General features: G+C 36.6%; 2 protein-coding genes across 2 annotated transcripts; both read left to right on the forward strand.

Annotated features, from left to right (window-relative positions):
• The first annotated feature begins 290 nt into the window (after positions 1–290).
• On the forward strand, positions 291–1,229 carry LOC132539352 (olfactory receptor 6C2-like). The gene has a single exon (XM_060193526.1). The coding sequence runs from the start codon at positions 291–293 to the stop codon at positions 1,227–1,229; it is 939 nt and encodes a 312-aa protein (XP_060049509.1).
• Positions 1,230–11,373: 10,144 nt separating this feature from the next.
• LOC103109088 (olfactory receptor 6C2-like) lies at positions 11,374–12,306 on the forward strand. Its single transcript, XM_007518094.1, has one exon. The coding sequence runs from the start codon at positions 11,374–11,376 to the stop codon at positions 12,304–12,306; it is 933 nt and encodes a 310-aa protein (XP_007518156.1).
• Positions 12,307–14,837: the final 2,531 nt, after the last annotated feature.

A 14,837-nucleotide genomic window follows, 5' to 3' on the forward strand; every position in this document is an offset into this window, starting at 1 on the left:
CCCTCATGACAGCCTTTGTGAGACAGAGAGAAAGAGAGACAGAGAGAGAGACAGGCAACACAGTACCAAATCTTCCTCCAGTACTGAGGTAGCCCAACTTGAACCAGGTTTCACTTGTGGCATAGTAGTGAACTAAGCATAAATTACTACATAGTATTTATTATCAAGTAAAACAAAATACATATGAAATGTAGTGCTTGAGCTTTCTAAATAGAATATATTATGAACAATTTTCTGACCCTCTTCTCAGATATTAAACCCTCAGGTTTACAGGGAAAGTGTACACGAGAATGAAAAACCACACTAGGATAACCACATTCATCCTTCTGGGACTAACAGATGACCCTCAACTGCAGATTCTGATCTTTATATTTTTTCTTATCACCTACATGCTGAGTGTTTTGGGAAACCTGACCATCATCATCCTCACTTTAGTGGATTCTCACCTTAAAATTGCTATGTACTTTTTCCTCCAAAACTTTTCCTTCTTGGAAATCTTGTTCACTTCTGCCTGCATTCCTAAATTCTTGTACAGTTTGGCCACAGGTGACAGGACCATTAGCTATAGTGGTTGCATGTGTCAACTGTTTTTAACAGATGTCTTTGCAGTTGCAGAATTTTTCCTCCTAGCTGCCATGTCCTATGATCGCTATGTGGCCATCTGCAAACCCCTGCATTACATGACCATCATGAGCCATGAGGTCTGCAAAAGGCTGGTCTTCTGCTGTTGGATGATTTCTTTGTTGATCCTACTCCCACCAACTAGTCTGGGACTGCAAGTAGACTTCTGCGACAATTATCTCCTTGACCACTTTTTCTGTGATTCTAAACCCATGCTGAAGATCTCATGCTCAGATATAGTGCTCTTAGAGAACATGGTCATTATCTGTTCTTCATTGATCTTCGTTGTGACGCTTCTGTGTGTGGTTCTGTCCTACATGTTCATCATGAGAACAATTCTGAGGTTCCCCTCTGCCCAGCAAAAGATGAAAGCTTTTTCCACCTGTTCTTCCCACTTTATTGTGGTTTCTATTAGCTATGGTAGCTGCATCTTTATATATATCAAACCTTTATCAGAAGATGAAATGGCCATTAACAAGGGAGTAGGAATACTTATTACTTCAGTTTCCCCATTGTTAAACCCCTTTATTTATACTCTGAGGAACCAACAAGTGAAACAAGCCTTTAGTGACTTACTTAAAAGAATTGTACTGCTCTCAAAGAAGTAGAGAATTTTAGAAAGTTTCTTTTATTTTGCACCTACTTTGTTATTTCGTGGTGAGGATTTGGTCTTTCATTTAGTAATACATTCTTTCATACAGTACGCATTTCTTCTTATAATCAGCTATTTTGAAAATGATAACCTGTATTAAGGAAAATGAAAATATTTATTTTGGAAAGTGTGTGTATGACTTTGCTTAGATATTTCTTTAGGGATACTGAAGGTACTGGGTGATTTTTCATATGCTTTGTTGCTATAGTTTTCATCATTTGTCAGAAAAATCTAAATGTGAAGAGAAATAATATTTTTCTTGAAATAAATCATATCAACACTTTGCTTGATTGTACCTAGGAAACAATTTGAATCCTATATGTATTTTAAAGTAAATATTATTTATAAATTATTAGAATTCATGTTTGGATGACAGAATATTGACTATGGAAAAAGACTTTCATGCCTGAGTATCTGAGGTCCCAGATTTAATCCCTAGCATTACCATAAATTAGAGCTGAGCAGAGATCTGGTCTTGTGTTTTCTCTCTCTTTTTATTCTCCCAACTTTTTAAAAATCTTTTTACAATTTATTTATTTATTTATTCCCTTTTGTTGCCCTTGTTGTTTTATTATTGTAGTTATTATTGTTGTCATCATTGTTGGATAGGACAGAGAGAAATGGAGAGAGAAGGGGAGACAGAGGGGGGAGAGAAAGATAGACACCTGCAGACCTGCTTCACCACCTGTGAAGCGACTCCCCTGCAGGTGGGCAGCTGGGGGTTTGAACCGGGATCCTTATGCCAGTCCTTGTGCTTAAGCCACTTGTGCTTAAGCCACTGTACTACAGCCCAACTCTTTGCCCTGTCTTTCTTATTAATATTAAATAGAAATATTTTGAAGACTAAAATAGTGTTATAATCCGTCATTTAAATGAAGAAGCTCCAAAATGGCAATTTATTCAGCAAATCCAAAAAAATGTAAAAGTTTTCCTCAGAGTATCATGACTTAATTTAAAATGAAGAGAGAAATTTAGGGGCCAAGCTAAGGTGCACTTGATAGAACAGTCACATTATCATGTAGTAGGACCTCTACGTGACCCTCTACAAAAAAAGTTTAAGTCCCTTTTCCCAACTTGCAGGGAAAAGCTGATATAGTAATTTTTCAGTGCTGCAGATATCTCTTTTTCTCTTCATCTCCCTATTTTTCTCTGTATGTGTCAGAAAAGATAGATGATAACAAGGCCTCTGATAGCCATTGTGCAGACACCAACTTTTAGTGATAACCCTAATCTGTCCCCCCACCTCCCCAAAAAAAGGAGGGATGGAAGAAAGGAAGGAAAAAATGAACTGGTTGTTTCTGTACTGCATATAGCCTGTACTGAAATGATGTAAAACAGACTGAAAATGATTCAGTAATTTAAATATACATGTTGAATATATTTAATTAAGCTTGTAATAGGAAGTCTAGAAGGTAGAGCTAGAAGAGTGATAAAATAATAACATAAAATACAAAAATAAAACCAAATGTAATAGGAATGCTAATAAAATCAAATAATTTTGTTCTTCTGGGGTGGAGCTATGTTGGCTTAGTTATGGAAAGTTGCTCTCTCCCAGGAAAAACAAACAAACAAACAAAATAATCAGCTTTTGTCAGAAAACTTCTGGGATTTCTGGTAAAGAAAGAAGCATCATCTGGAGTATGGATCGACCTGTTAACACCCATGTTCAGCGGGGAAGCAACTACAGAAGCCAGACCTTCCACCTTCAGCACCCCACAATGACCTTGGGTCCATACTCCCAGAGGGATAAAGAATAGGAAAGCTATCAGGGGCAGGGATGGGACACACGGAGTTCTGGTGGTGGGAGTTGTCTGGAGTTGTACCCCTCTTATCCTATGGTTTTGTCAGTTTCCTTTTTATAAATAAATGATGAAAAAAAACAAAGAAAGAAACATCACTACTGAAGGTTGGTAATGTGCATGGACAAGGGGAGTTGGTGGGAGGGTGAGAAAAATATCAGTAGAAAGAGAGCACCATATTGCCAAAGAACACCATATTTGCAATCACTTCAAATCCACATGAATTTAAAGGGCACATACTGTGCCACTCGAGGAATATGGGTCATGGAATGAGTGCAGCCTGGAATTATCCTGGCTCTGACCACAGAATGTGAGCTCAAACCTACAGGGATGCAGAAGTTACATAGGCTCCTGGGCTGAATGTGGGCCCTGGGCTGAATGTGGGCCCCAAATCAGATCGATGGGGTTTACAGTTAAGGTATCTATACTTTTCCAATATTTGGGAGCCACTCTCTTCCCTGATCAGGCTTTCTAGTCCTACTTTGAGTTCTGACACCATCTCCCCAGACAATACCTATAGCTTACCTGCATGTTAACTGTTGGGCTTAGGCAAAATTAGTAAAGTCGTAGGCCCCTTGGAATATACCTAAAATAGACTTCCTAGCTTTTTCTAACATGGCCCCTGATTATTAAACAATTTGTTCTGCTTTATATCTTAATGCTTTTCAGCCACCAAGCTGCAGATGCTACCATGACACTAACCTGAAAACTCTGGGCAGATGACCTCACCAATGTGTCCTGGACTCCCACCTCTCCTGCCCCACTAGAGAAAGATAGATATAGGCTGGGAGTATGGATCGACCTGCCAATGATCTAGTCCAGCAGAGAAGCAACTACTGAAGTGAGACCTTCCACCTCCTGCACCCTGTAATGATCCTGGGTCCATACTACCAGAGGGATAAAGAATAGGAAAGCTCCCAATGGTAGGGATGGGATATGGAACTCTGGTGGTGGGAACTGTGTGGAATTGTACCCCTCTTATCCTAAGGTCTTGTTGATCATTATTAAATTTTTAAAAAATCATTGACAAGAAAAAAGCTCTGGACAGCTATTTAGAACTGTAGAAACTATAGGTTCCTTAGCACACTTCAGGGAATCAAAATTAGGGAACAGAACACAGTACCCTATAGCATCAGGGAAGCCTATCAAATTCTAAGGTGTTCAAGCTGCTATAGATTAAGGTGAAACTACCCTGCAGGCAAAAGTGATTGACCTCCCAACAGAGTTCCTACTTTGAGGAATCAATGTGGGAAGAGAAGAATGTCTGGGGTTTTCCCCACATTCTGCCCCCAAACACTATGTCTGTGTTTAAGGGACATAAGCTAACATAACGTCAATGCTCCTTCCCTCTCTGTCTCCCTCCATAATTTACTTACAAGTGAGAATCCGCTACCACTTGTGGGTAACAACAGAAAACAGAAAGGATGGGGATGGGGGAAAACTGGGAAACACTGGCTCTGCAAAACCAGGATGAAAACCAGAAACTTAATGATTCAGATTCTGAAGAACTACCAGAGAAAGAATTTATGGAAGGCACAGTCAGGAAATATGAAGGAATACAAAACTCTCAATTTAAAATTCAATAGAAATGGACTAAGAAAAAAATCCATGACTTTAAAGAAAAATAGGAAACTAGAAAGCAAAATTATAGGCTACGAAGAACTCTTTGAATGCATGCCAGTCTCAAGTAGACAGTGAAAGAAGTAGACTTACCCATGTAGAAGAGAGAACATAAGAAATAGAAGACAAGTTTGCCACACTCTTTGACTTCAAAGTAGAAAAAGAAAAAAGGTTTAGGAAAAATGAGTCAACTCTTTAAGAAATTGAAGACTATCAGATAAGCAAATATCATGATTATAGGGGTGTCAGAAGGATAATGCAGAAAGAAGGGAACATAACCCATATTCAAAGAAATAATAGAAAAATGTCCAAATCTGGGATATGGTAAGAATACAGATGTTCAGAAAGCAGAGAGAACCCCAAGTTGTTAGATTTACATAGACCTACACCTCGACACATCATTTTTGAAATTATAAAAAGTCAAGGACAGAGAAAAATTTACAAGCTTCTATGAAAAGAAAAAAAAGTGACTTATAAAGATAGAATAGTCAGATTTATACCAGATTTTTCTACAGGAACCATGGAAGCCAAGAGAGTGAAGTGGCATATTCAAGGTTTTAAAAGACAGTGACTCATGGCCACATATATTTTCCCCTACCAGAATGTAATTCATATCTGAAGGAACAATCAAAGCACTATTGGACATACAAAAACTAGAGGAGTTTGCCATTACCAGACCTGCCTTGCAAGAGTTACTGAAAGGAGTGGCACACAAAGAAACAAGGAACAATTAGCTTTTCTGTTTGAGGAGAGCCAGCCTCCAATTTGACTCTGTTCCTTGTATAGTACTTTTATGCTCAACACATCTATATGCATACAGTCCTCTTTGTCTTTTTAAATGATGGCCCTTTCTCTCTCTAGTACTACTTAATCCTTCTTACAACTTTTTTTTTTGCTTTTTCATCCTTCTTATCATATATACTATGTTAAGATTATTTAATTTGGTATTTGTGTTCAAGAACTCTTGTTGCTATAGTTTATATCTGTGACCTAATGACCTGCATTTCAGTGAAAGACAACTACTTTATGTTTTCAGATATGTCCAGTATAAAGAACTGAAACATATGAACTTGTTTTTTAGAAAGTCAAACTCTCACTAAGACGTTGTAAAAGCTTCAGTGAGGGAGAACAATTTTAGGCAAGGGGCAACAGTGAAAGGGCACAAAACTGGTGTTGTGTGTGATGTGGAACTATACCACTAGACTCTTATGACCTTATAAACTATTACTCAATCACTAATAAAATACATTAAAAAGTAACATATCTTTAAAATGAAAATCACACGAGTTGAGGATGTGGCTTACCTAGTTGACTAGTCATGTAATGTGGGTTCAAATCCCTGGCCCCACCTGCAGGGGGAAGTTTCACAAGCAGTGAACTAGAGGTTCAGGTGTTTCTCTTTCTCTTTACTCCAAACCTACCCTTCCTTTCTCAGTTTCTCTCTGTTCTGTCAAAATAAATAAATAAATAAAAGTATAAGAAATAAAATGGATGACCTGGTAGTGCGGTTTCATTGTGCATGCACCAAACCCCAGTGATAATCCTAGTGGCAACAACATAACAAAAAATAGTGATTTTTTTATTAAGTTTAATTTTAATTGTAGTATCACACTATTTTACAAAATTGTAAGATTTCAGGAATATTATTTCACACCCAACATGGTACATATACATCCTCCTTTGAATTTGTTGTCCCTGCCCAATTATACCAAATTTCTCACAAAGTCAAAGAGATAGGCTACTTTTAAAACTTATTTTAAGGGAGGGGCTAGATAGCATAATGGTTATGCAAACAGACTCTCATCCCTGAGGCTCCATAGTCCCAGGTTCAATCCCCCACACCAGCATAAGCCAGAGTGGAGCAGTGCTCTAGAAAAAAAATAAAATAAATAAAATTTTATTTACTTCATTCATCTAAATTCCCAAGCTTTAGAAGTCAAAGCTGAACAATAGACAATAGTTATAAAATGGGTAAAAGTTCTGTAAAACAGAGCAAACAGTCTGTAAAATAGATATTCAGATAGCTTAGAGACATGTGAAAAAATATGCTCCACATGAGTTATCATGATGGGAATGCAAATTGAAACCACTGTGAAATGTGCCCTTATATTTGTGGAAATGTCCGACATCAACCAAAGAGTGGGACTGGCAAAGCAGCTCTTTTTTGGATAGTGCACTGCTTTGCCATGTGAGTGACCCCTGTTTCAACCCAACAACCACATTATTGGAGGAAGTTTCATATGAGAAACTATTAACTATTAGTGAGGATATGGAGCAAAAGAAACTCTAGTACACTGTTGGTGAGAATGCAACGTAGTACCTCTCCTATGGAAACATTACAGAGAGTCCTTAAGTAAAAATGGAAATATTTTATTTTATTTATTTTTAAATATATTTATTTATTCCCATTTTGTTATCCTTGTTTTATTATTGTAGTTATTATTGTTGTTGTTATTGATGCCATTGTTGGATAGGACAGAGAGAAATGGAGAGAGGAGGGGAAGACAGAGAGGGGAGAGAAAGACAGACACCTGCAGACCTGCTTCACTGCCTGTGAAGCGACTGCCCTGCAGGTGGGGAGCCGGGGGCTCGAACCAGGATCCTTACGCTGGTCCTTGTGCTTTGCACCATGTGTCCTTAACCCGCTGCACTACTGCCCAACTCCCAAAATGGAAATATTTTATAATCCATTCATACCAATTCTTTTTAAAAAATTATTTATTTGTAAGAAGGATACACTGACAAAAACCGTAAGATAAGAGGGGTACAACTCCACACAATTCCCACCACCAGCACTCCACATGTATATGGGAAAGACATTGAACTTCTGGGCCAGGATTATGGTGACATAATCTTGTGAGCTGGCCCTTCCATATGAAGACAATAAATAAATAAAAAAGAAATATCAATGAATTTCATCAGAGCACAGCTGGGGTTTCTGGTAAAGATGAAAACATCACTATTTGAAGGTTGATGATTGTTCATGGACATTTGATCATGACGGGAGGGAGACTCTTTAGAAAAACAAATGCCAGAATTATATATACACTTCTCAGAAAGTGAGAAGAGAAAGAAGGTAGCATTAACCACATTCAAATAAATAATAGCAGAATATTTTCTAAATCTGGATTATGGTCAGGGTTTAGATCCTTAGGAAGCAAATTTCTAAACCCAATGCTCTGTTTTGGTGATGATTTCTTTTGCTATGTAGAAGCTTTTTAATTAGATATAGTCTTATTAGCTGATTTTATTTTTCTTTACTTTGCTTTTGTTTTGATTCTTCAGACATTTCTAAAGTAAAGATAGTGGAGTGTTCTGGCTTGTGTTTTCAAATCTATGGATTTGATGGTTTCTGGAATGGAAAATATCCAAGTGTTTGATCCATTTGACGTTGACTTTGGTCCTATGTGGTGATCCTGTTTCATTTGTCTGCACACTTCAACCAGATTTTCCTAGCACATTTTGATGAAAAGACTCCATTCTCCATTTAGTGTCCTAGTTCTTTTTTTAAATTTTTAAAAAATATTTTATTTTTATTTATTTATTCCCTTTTGTTGCCCTTGTTGTTTTATTGTTGTAGTTATTATTGTTGTTGTCGTCGTTGTTGGATAGGACAGAGAGAAATGGAGAGAGGAGGGGAAGACAGAGAGGAGGAGAGAAAGACAGACAGCTGCAGACCTGCTTCACTGCCAAGAACAGTTGTCAGTAGGTATGGGGCTTTTATCTGGCCTCTTAATTCTATTCTACTGATCTGTGTGTCTACTTGTATTTCAATACCAGACAGTTTTTATTATAATTGTCCTGTAGTGTAAATTCAGTTCAGGAAGGGTGGTGTATCCATTCTTTTTTTTTCTTCAAAGTCTATCTTTGACACTAGTGAATATTTTCTGTTTCCAGATAAACGTGTGCAGCTTTTGGTCTCTTCTTTTGAAGAAATTTAGTGGATTTTTGATAGGGATTGCATTAATTTTGTGTAAGACTCTGTGGGGTATTCCTTTTAATGATGTTAGTTTATGAATTGCAATTATTTAAGGTAAAATGTGTCATTGAAGGAGAAGGGGGTCATTATGTTACACACATCTTATTGAACAAAAGGAAGAAAATGTAGGCTTGTAGATTTTCTGTACATGGCCTGTGTGGAAAGATACTGTGGGAACTTCTGTTCTCTGAGGACTCTGTCCCTGCTGTTGTATGTTTTAGGATCCTTGCCAAACAATTTCACAGAAGATTCACTAAGGACTTTGGAAATGAATCCATCCAGGATCCTTGTTTAATTGCTTGTGTTTATGTTTGGAAAATAAAATAATTAGTCTTGTTATTGTAAGTATTTTCATTTTTCCTAGCAGGGTCTTAATATCACTTCTGTCCAATCAGTGAATTTCTAATATTCCTCTAGATCTTGAACTAACGATTACTTTCAAAATCACACAAGTACTTTATAGGACAGTGTCAGCCTTTGGATAGAAATGAGATTCTTATACACCAATGCCCTGTCAGATCTGTGCGAGGTGAGTATGGATCCAAGAGTGAGGATGATCAGTAGACCACTCTTATTCCAACAATTCTTCTGTTGCCTTTGAATCCTCAGTACATTGAAGGCCAAGCCAATTGCAAGCATTGTAACTGTTTAAGAGATTTTAAGATTATTTTCTTTTACAAATAGTTTGATATGTATATTCCTTTTCATATCCCCAGCCTATTTTTTTTTGTATTTTAGTCAGTAGATAGTATGTTTAATTTTGAGGTCCTTGTGTGCTGCTTCATTCCTTGGAGTTTCTGAGCTTATTCCACAATGTGAAATTAGGTCTATTCTTCATCTCTCTAGTGGAGCCTGTAAAATCTGCAAAAGTTAAAATGGAAAACTTGCACATGTTTGGTAGACACTTTACTCCTTATGGAATGCTTTAAAGAAGATCAAATGGATTTTTTACATAGAAAAATGCATTGGAATTTTTTTATAGAAATGATTTTTGTCCTAATTTATAAATAAATGGCACTGACATTGATGAGTATGATATGAACACATGTAAGTTTGTTGATATGAAGTGACAGTCACACAGCAGCTTTTCTGAATGCAGAACTGAAGATTCTCCAACTCTGTTTTTTATATTTCTAATAGCCCATATTCAGGAAACATATTTGGAAACTATGAAATAATTTCTTTTCTGCTAAAAGCAGTGCCATTTAACACTTTTTTTGTACTTAATGTAAATATTAATTAGGTTTCTGTGACTTAAGAGACACTCAGAAGATTTTCTTTTTTTTAAAATCTTTATTTATTGGATAAAGACAGCCAGAAATCAAGAGGGGAGGGGGTGATAGAGAGGGAGAGAGACAGAGAGACACCGGCAACACTGCTTCACTATTCGCAAAGCTTTCCTCCTGCAGGTGGGGACCGGAGGCTCGAACCTGAGTCCTTGCACATTGTAATACATGCACTCAACCAGGTGCGCCACCAGCCAGCCCCTAAAAGATTGTCTTTGTAGCTAAAGTAAAAAGGGAAAATATTTAGAGTCAGGAAAAGGGTAAAATTAAAAAGTGTCAGAGTAGTTTTAAAATTAAATACACAGAAGAAACTGATAATTTCATATAGTTGTTAGAATAAGTAATATCTTCAACTAACTCTAGCTTTGTGGTATTTATATTAGTAAAACAATAAATTGCTAGCTGTTTTGAACCTTCACTATTAAGCATAGATGTAACAAAAATATAGAAAAGTTCTAATGTGTTTCTGTTGATTGTGAAGTGCTAATTGAAAGAGTCTAAACAATGCACAGAAAAGTGAGTCATGAGGGCCAGGCGGTGGTGCACTGGGTTAAGCGCACATAGTATGAAGCACAAGGACCCAGTGTAAGGATCCTGGTTTGAGCCCCAGTTCCCTACCTGTAGAGGGTCACTTCACAAGCGGTGAAGTATGTATGCAAGTTTTTATCTTTCTCTCCCCCACCCAACTTTTCCCTCCTCTCTCAATTTTTCTCTGTCCTATCCAGTAAAAAAAAACAAACAAAAAATGGCCACAGGAGCAGTAAATTCATACTACTGAGCTCCAGTGATAACCCTGGAGGGAAAAAACTGGATCACCAATGTCAGGCAAAGTCCAGAATCAGCAAATAAAGTTAAAGAATAAGGGAGGAAAGCAAATGCTTATATAAAAATGTTTTCTAGACAAATAGTCCATATAATCTTCTACCATGTTTTCTGTGTGTATCAAAACTTTGCTCCACAACTTTACCACAAGTGGGCAAATCAACCTACCTACCAACTAACCTGTGCATGCCAGAGAAATAGTAAAATTAAGTGAAAGTATCTGCACACCAGTAGAATTTTGATGTAGTATTAAACTAAGAGACAAGGTAGCTTGATCTAAGTTGCTGAACAGGGATTTAAATGGTGGCTTTTAGTTTTAGTAGAGTGAGCAAGGAGTAATAAAGAGTATTAGAAATGCAAAAGATGATTTATTCCATTTAAACATATTCACTTTGAGAAAATATTATAGTATAAGGTCAGATATCTTATTCAAAAGATCACATAGTATGTAGTTTTAGAGTCTAAGATGTTACTAGCTAAACTCATCATGTGATTTAATGCATATATATATATATATATATATATATATATAAATTTTCTGACCCTTTTCTCAGATCTTAAACCCTCAGGTTTACAGGGAAAGTGTACATGAGAATGAGAAACCACACTACGATAACCACATTCATCCTTCTGGGACTAACAGATGACTCTCAACTGCAGATTCTGATCTTTATATTTTTTCTTATCACCTACATGCTGAGTGTTTTGGGAAACCTGACCATCATCATCCTCACTTTAGTGGATTCTCACCTTAAAACTGCTATGTATTTTTTTCTCCGAAACTTTTCCTTCTTGGAAATCTTGTTCACTTCTGCCTGCATTCCTAGGTTCTTTTACAGTCTGGCCAAAAGTGACAAGACCATTAGTTATAGTGGTTGCATGAGTCAACTATTTTTTATAGATATCTTTGGAATTATAGAATTTTTCCTTCTGGCTGTCATGTCCTATGATCGCTATGCGGCCATTTGCAAACCCCTGCATTACATGACCATCATGAGCCATGAAGTCTGCAAAAGGCTTGTCTTCTGCTGTTGGCTAATTGCATTAATTATTTTAGTCCCACCGGTGTGTGTGATCTTGGGACTAGAATTTTGTGAAAATATTCTTGATCACTTTTTCTGTGATTTTAAACCCTTGTTGAAGATCTCATGCTCAGATACATGGCTCTTAGAGAACATGGTCATTTTCTGTTCTGTGTTGATCTTTGTTGTGACGCTTCTGTGTGTGGTTCTGTCCTACATGTTCATCATGAGAACAATTCTAAGGTTCCCCTCTGCCCAGCAAAAGATGAAAGCCTTTTCCACCTGTTCTTCCCACTTTATTGTGGTTTCTATTAGCTATGGTAGCTGCATCTTCATATATATCAAACCTTCAATGGAAGATGAAATGATCATTAATAAGGGAGTAGGAATACTTGTTACTTCTGTTTCCCCCATGTTAAACCCCTTTATTTATACTCTGAGGAACCAACAAGTGAAACAAGCCTTTAATGACTTATTCAAACGAATTATATTGCTTTTTAAATAAGTAAAGAATGTTGATGTTATGATGTCTTTGAAAGTTTTATTTCTCTCAGGTTTGTCTCTTTTTGATATAGACTTGTCCTTTCTTTTAGTTGGATATTGTTTCATTAATTACTCTTATATCTTCTCTTTATCATTAGTTATTATGAGAATTTTAGCCTCTATAAAGAAAATTAAAAATAATTATTTTGAAAATCCGAGTATGGTTTTGCTCAGAATGAGAAAAAAGAGACTATTTCCAGATTGAGAGATTGTTGGGTGACTTTTCTTTTCTTTAAAAATTTTTTTTTTATAAAATGGAAACACTGACAAAACAAAGGATAAGAGGTGTACAACTCCACAAAATTCCCCCCACCAGAATTCCATATCCCATCCCATACCCTGATAGCTTTCCTATTCTTTAACCCTTTGGGAGTATTGATCCGGGGTCATTATAGGGTGCAGAAGGTCTGGCTTTTGTAATTGATTTTTCTTATTCATGGTGCAATAGTTCTCATCATCAGAAAATACTTCTACATATGCAGAGGAATAATATTAAATCACATCAATATTTTGCTTGTGTAACTTGGAAAGAAATTTGAAAATCTCAGAGAGTATTTTGAAATCACGTATTACTTATAAAATGTTAAAATTGGGCTGTGGAGATAACTTAATGGCAATGCAAAAAGACTTTCATGTCTATGGCTTTGAGGTCCTAGGTTCAATCCCCAGCATCACCATAAACCAGAGTTAAGCAGTACTCTGGTCTCTGTCTCTGTCTGTCTCATCTGCTCTGTATTCCTCGTTAAAATAAAATAAGTGAATATTTCATAAGATAAAGTGTCATTATTCAACATGTAAGTGAGGAATCTTAAAACAATGTTCCAAAAAATATAAGAGTTTTCACAAATATTCAGAGAAACATGAATTAATTTAAATGAGGGAAATATAGAGATTGTCTTATGGTGCACTTGATAAAGCTCTCATATTTTCATGTAGTGGGAACTGGATTCAAAGCCCTAACCTCTACCACAGGGGAAAGCTGCTAAAGCAAATGTGTAGTGCTGCAGGGACCTTCTTTCTCTCTGCTCCCTATTTGTCTCTGTCTCTCTCAGAAAAGGCTGAATAAAAGGCCTTGGGAGTCATTATGCAGCACTGAGATTCAGTGATAACTCTAATGTCCTCTTCTCCACGTCCCCCCACATACCTCAAAAAAAAAAAAAGAATGAATAAATTAAGTGTACTGTTTTGGGTATAGCCTTCACTGCAATGATATTAAGCAGATTGCTAATAATGCACTTAATGAAATCTAAATGTTGAATGTCTTTAATCAACCTTATCATAGGAAAGTCTAGAAGCTAGAGCTAGAAGAGTGATAACACAATAATGGGGACCTGCGAGGTGGTACAGTGGACAAAGTACTGGACTCTCAGGCATGGGGTTCTGAGTTTGATTTCTGACATTGCATGTGTGAGAGTGATGCTCTGGTTCTCTTGCTCTCTCACCCTTCCTCTCATTAATCAATACATAAATCTCCTCAAAAAAGAAATATCTTATTTTGGTGTATTTCACCGAAGTGATCAGGTCCTGGTGCATGATGGTGGAGGAGGAGCTGGCCTAGGGTGATTATGTTTTGCAGAAAACTGAGAAATTTTTACACGTGTCTATAATGTCTATAATTATATTCACTGTAAATTACTAATCCCCCCGTAAAATAAAAATAATAGTAGAAAATAAAAAACTGAATGTAATGGTAGTATTAATAAAATGAAATAAGTTTAAAATGAAATCATATGGGGTGGGGGTCTGGTTCACCTCATTGAGCTCTCATGTAGCCATTCTGAGGGACCTAGGTTGAAGCCCCAGGTACCCACATTTCAGGGAAAACCTTTGAAAGCAGTAAAGTAGTGGTGCAGGAGGCTTTTTGTTTCTCTCTCTCTAACTCCCTTTCTCTTTAGACTTTTCTTTGTCCTGTCAAATTAAATAAATAAATAAATAAAGCAAAGTATGACCACCAGAGTGGTAGATTCATTGTGTAGGTACTAGATTCCAGTGATAACCCTGGTGACAATAAAAACAGAAGAAAAGTAAACCATAGCAATTTTGTTTTTTATCAAGTATAATTTAATTGCAATGTAACATTATTTTAGAAAACTATAAGATTTCAAGAGTATAATTTCACACCCAATATAATGCATTTACATTGTTACACCCTGCACCAAAGGTCTTTTCCCTATAAAATAGCCACCACAGATTTCTCAAAGTGAAAGAGACAGTTGGGCTACATTTTAAAAATTTAATTTACTTTAGTCATTTAAATTCTACATGTGAGTGAAACTATCTGCTTGTTTTCCACATTACCTCTTATATCATTTAGCACAACCACCTGTGTCTGCAACTTGGTGGCTGAAAGATGGTAAGATATAAAGCAAGACAAATTGTTTAATAAACAGGAAGCCAAAGATAGGAATAAAGCAGATGAAATTAATGGTTTTCTGGTGGGAAGAAACTAGGAAGTCTATTTTAGGTATGTTCCAAGGGGTCCATGACTTTACT

Source organism: Erinaceus europaeus, chromosome 7 (genome assembly GCF_950295315.1).
Source record: "Erinaceus europaeus chromosome 7, mEriEur2.1, whole genome shotgun sequence".
In the NCBI taxonomy this organism is placed as follows: domain Eukaryota; kingdom Metazoa; phylum Chordata; class Mammalia; order Eulipotyphla; family Erinaceidae; genus Erinaceus; species Erinaceus europaeus.

Bases quoted from the DNA above. Each gene is read 5' to 3' on its own strand.
- LOC103109088 (XM_007518094.1), top strand. From the start codon at position 11,374: ATGAGAAACCACACTACGATAACCACATTCATCCTTCTGGGACTAACA.
- LOC132539352 (XM_060193526.1), top strand. From the start codon at position 291: ATGAAAAACCACACTAGGATAACCACATTCATCCTTCTGGGACTAACA.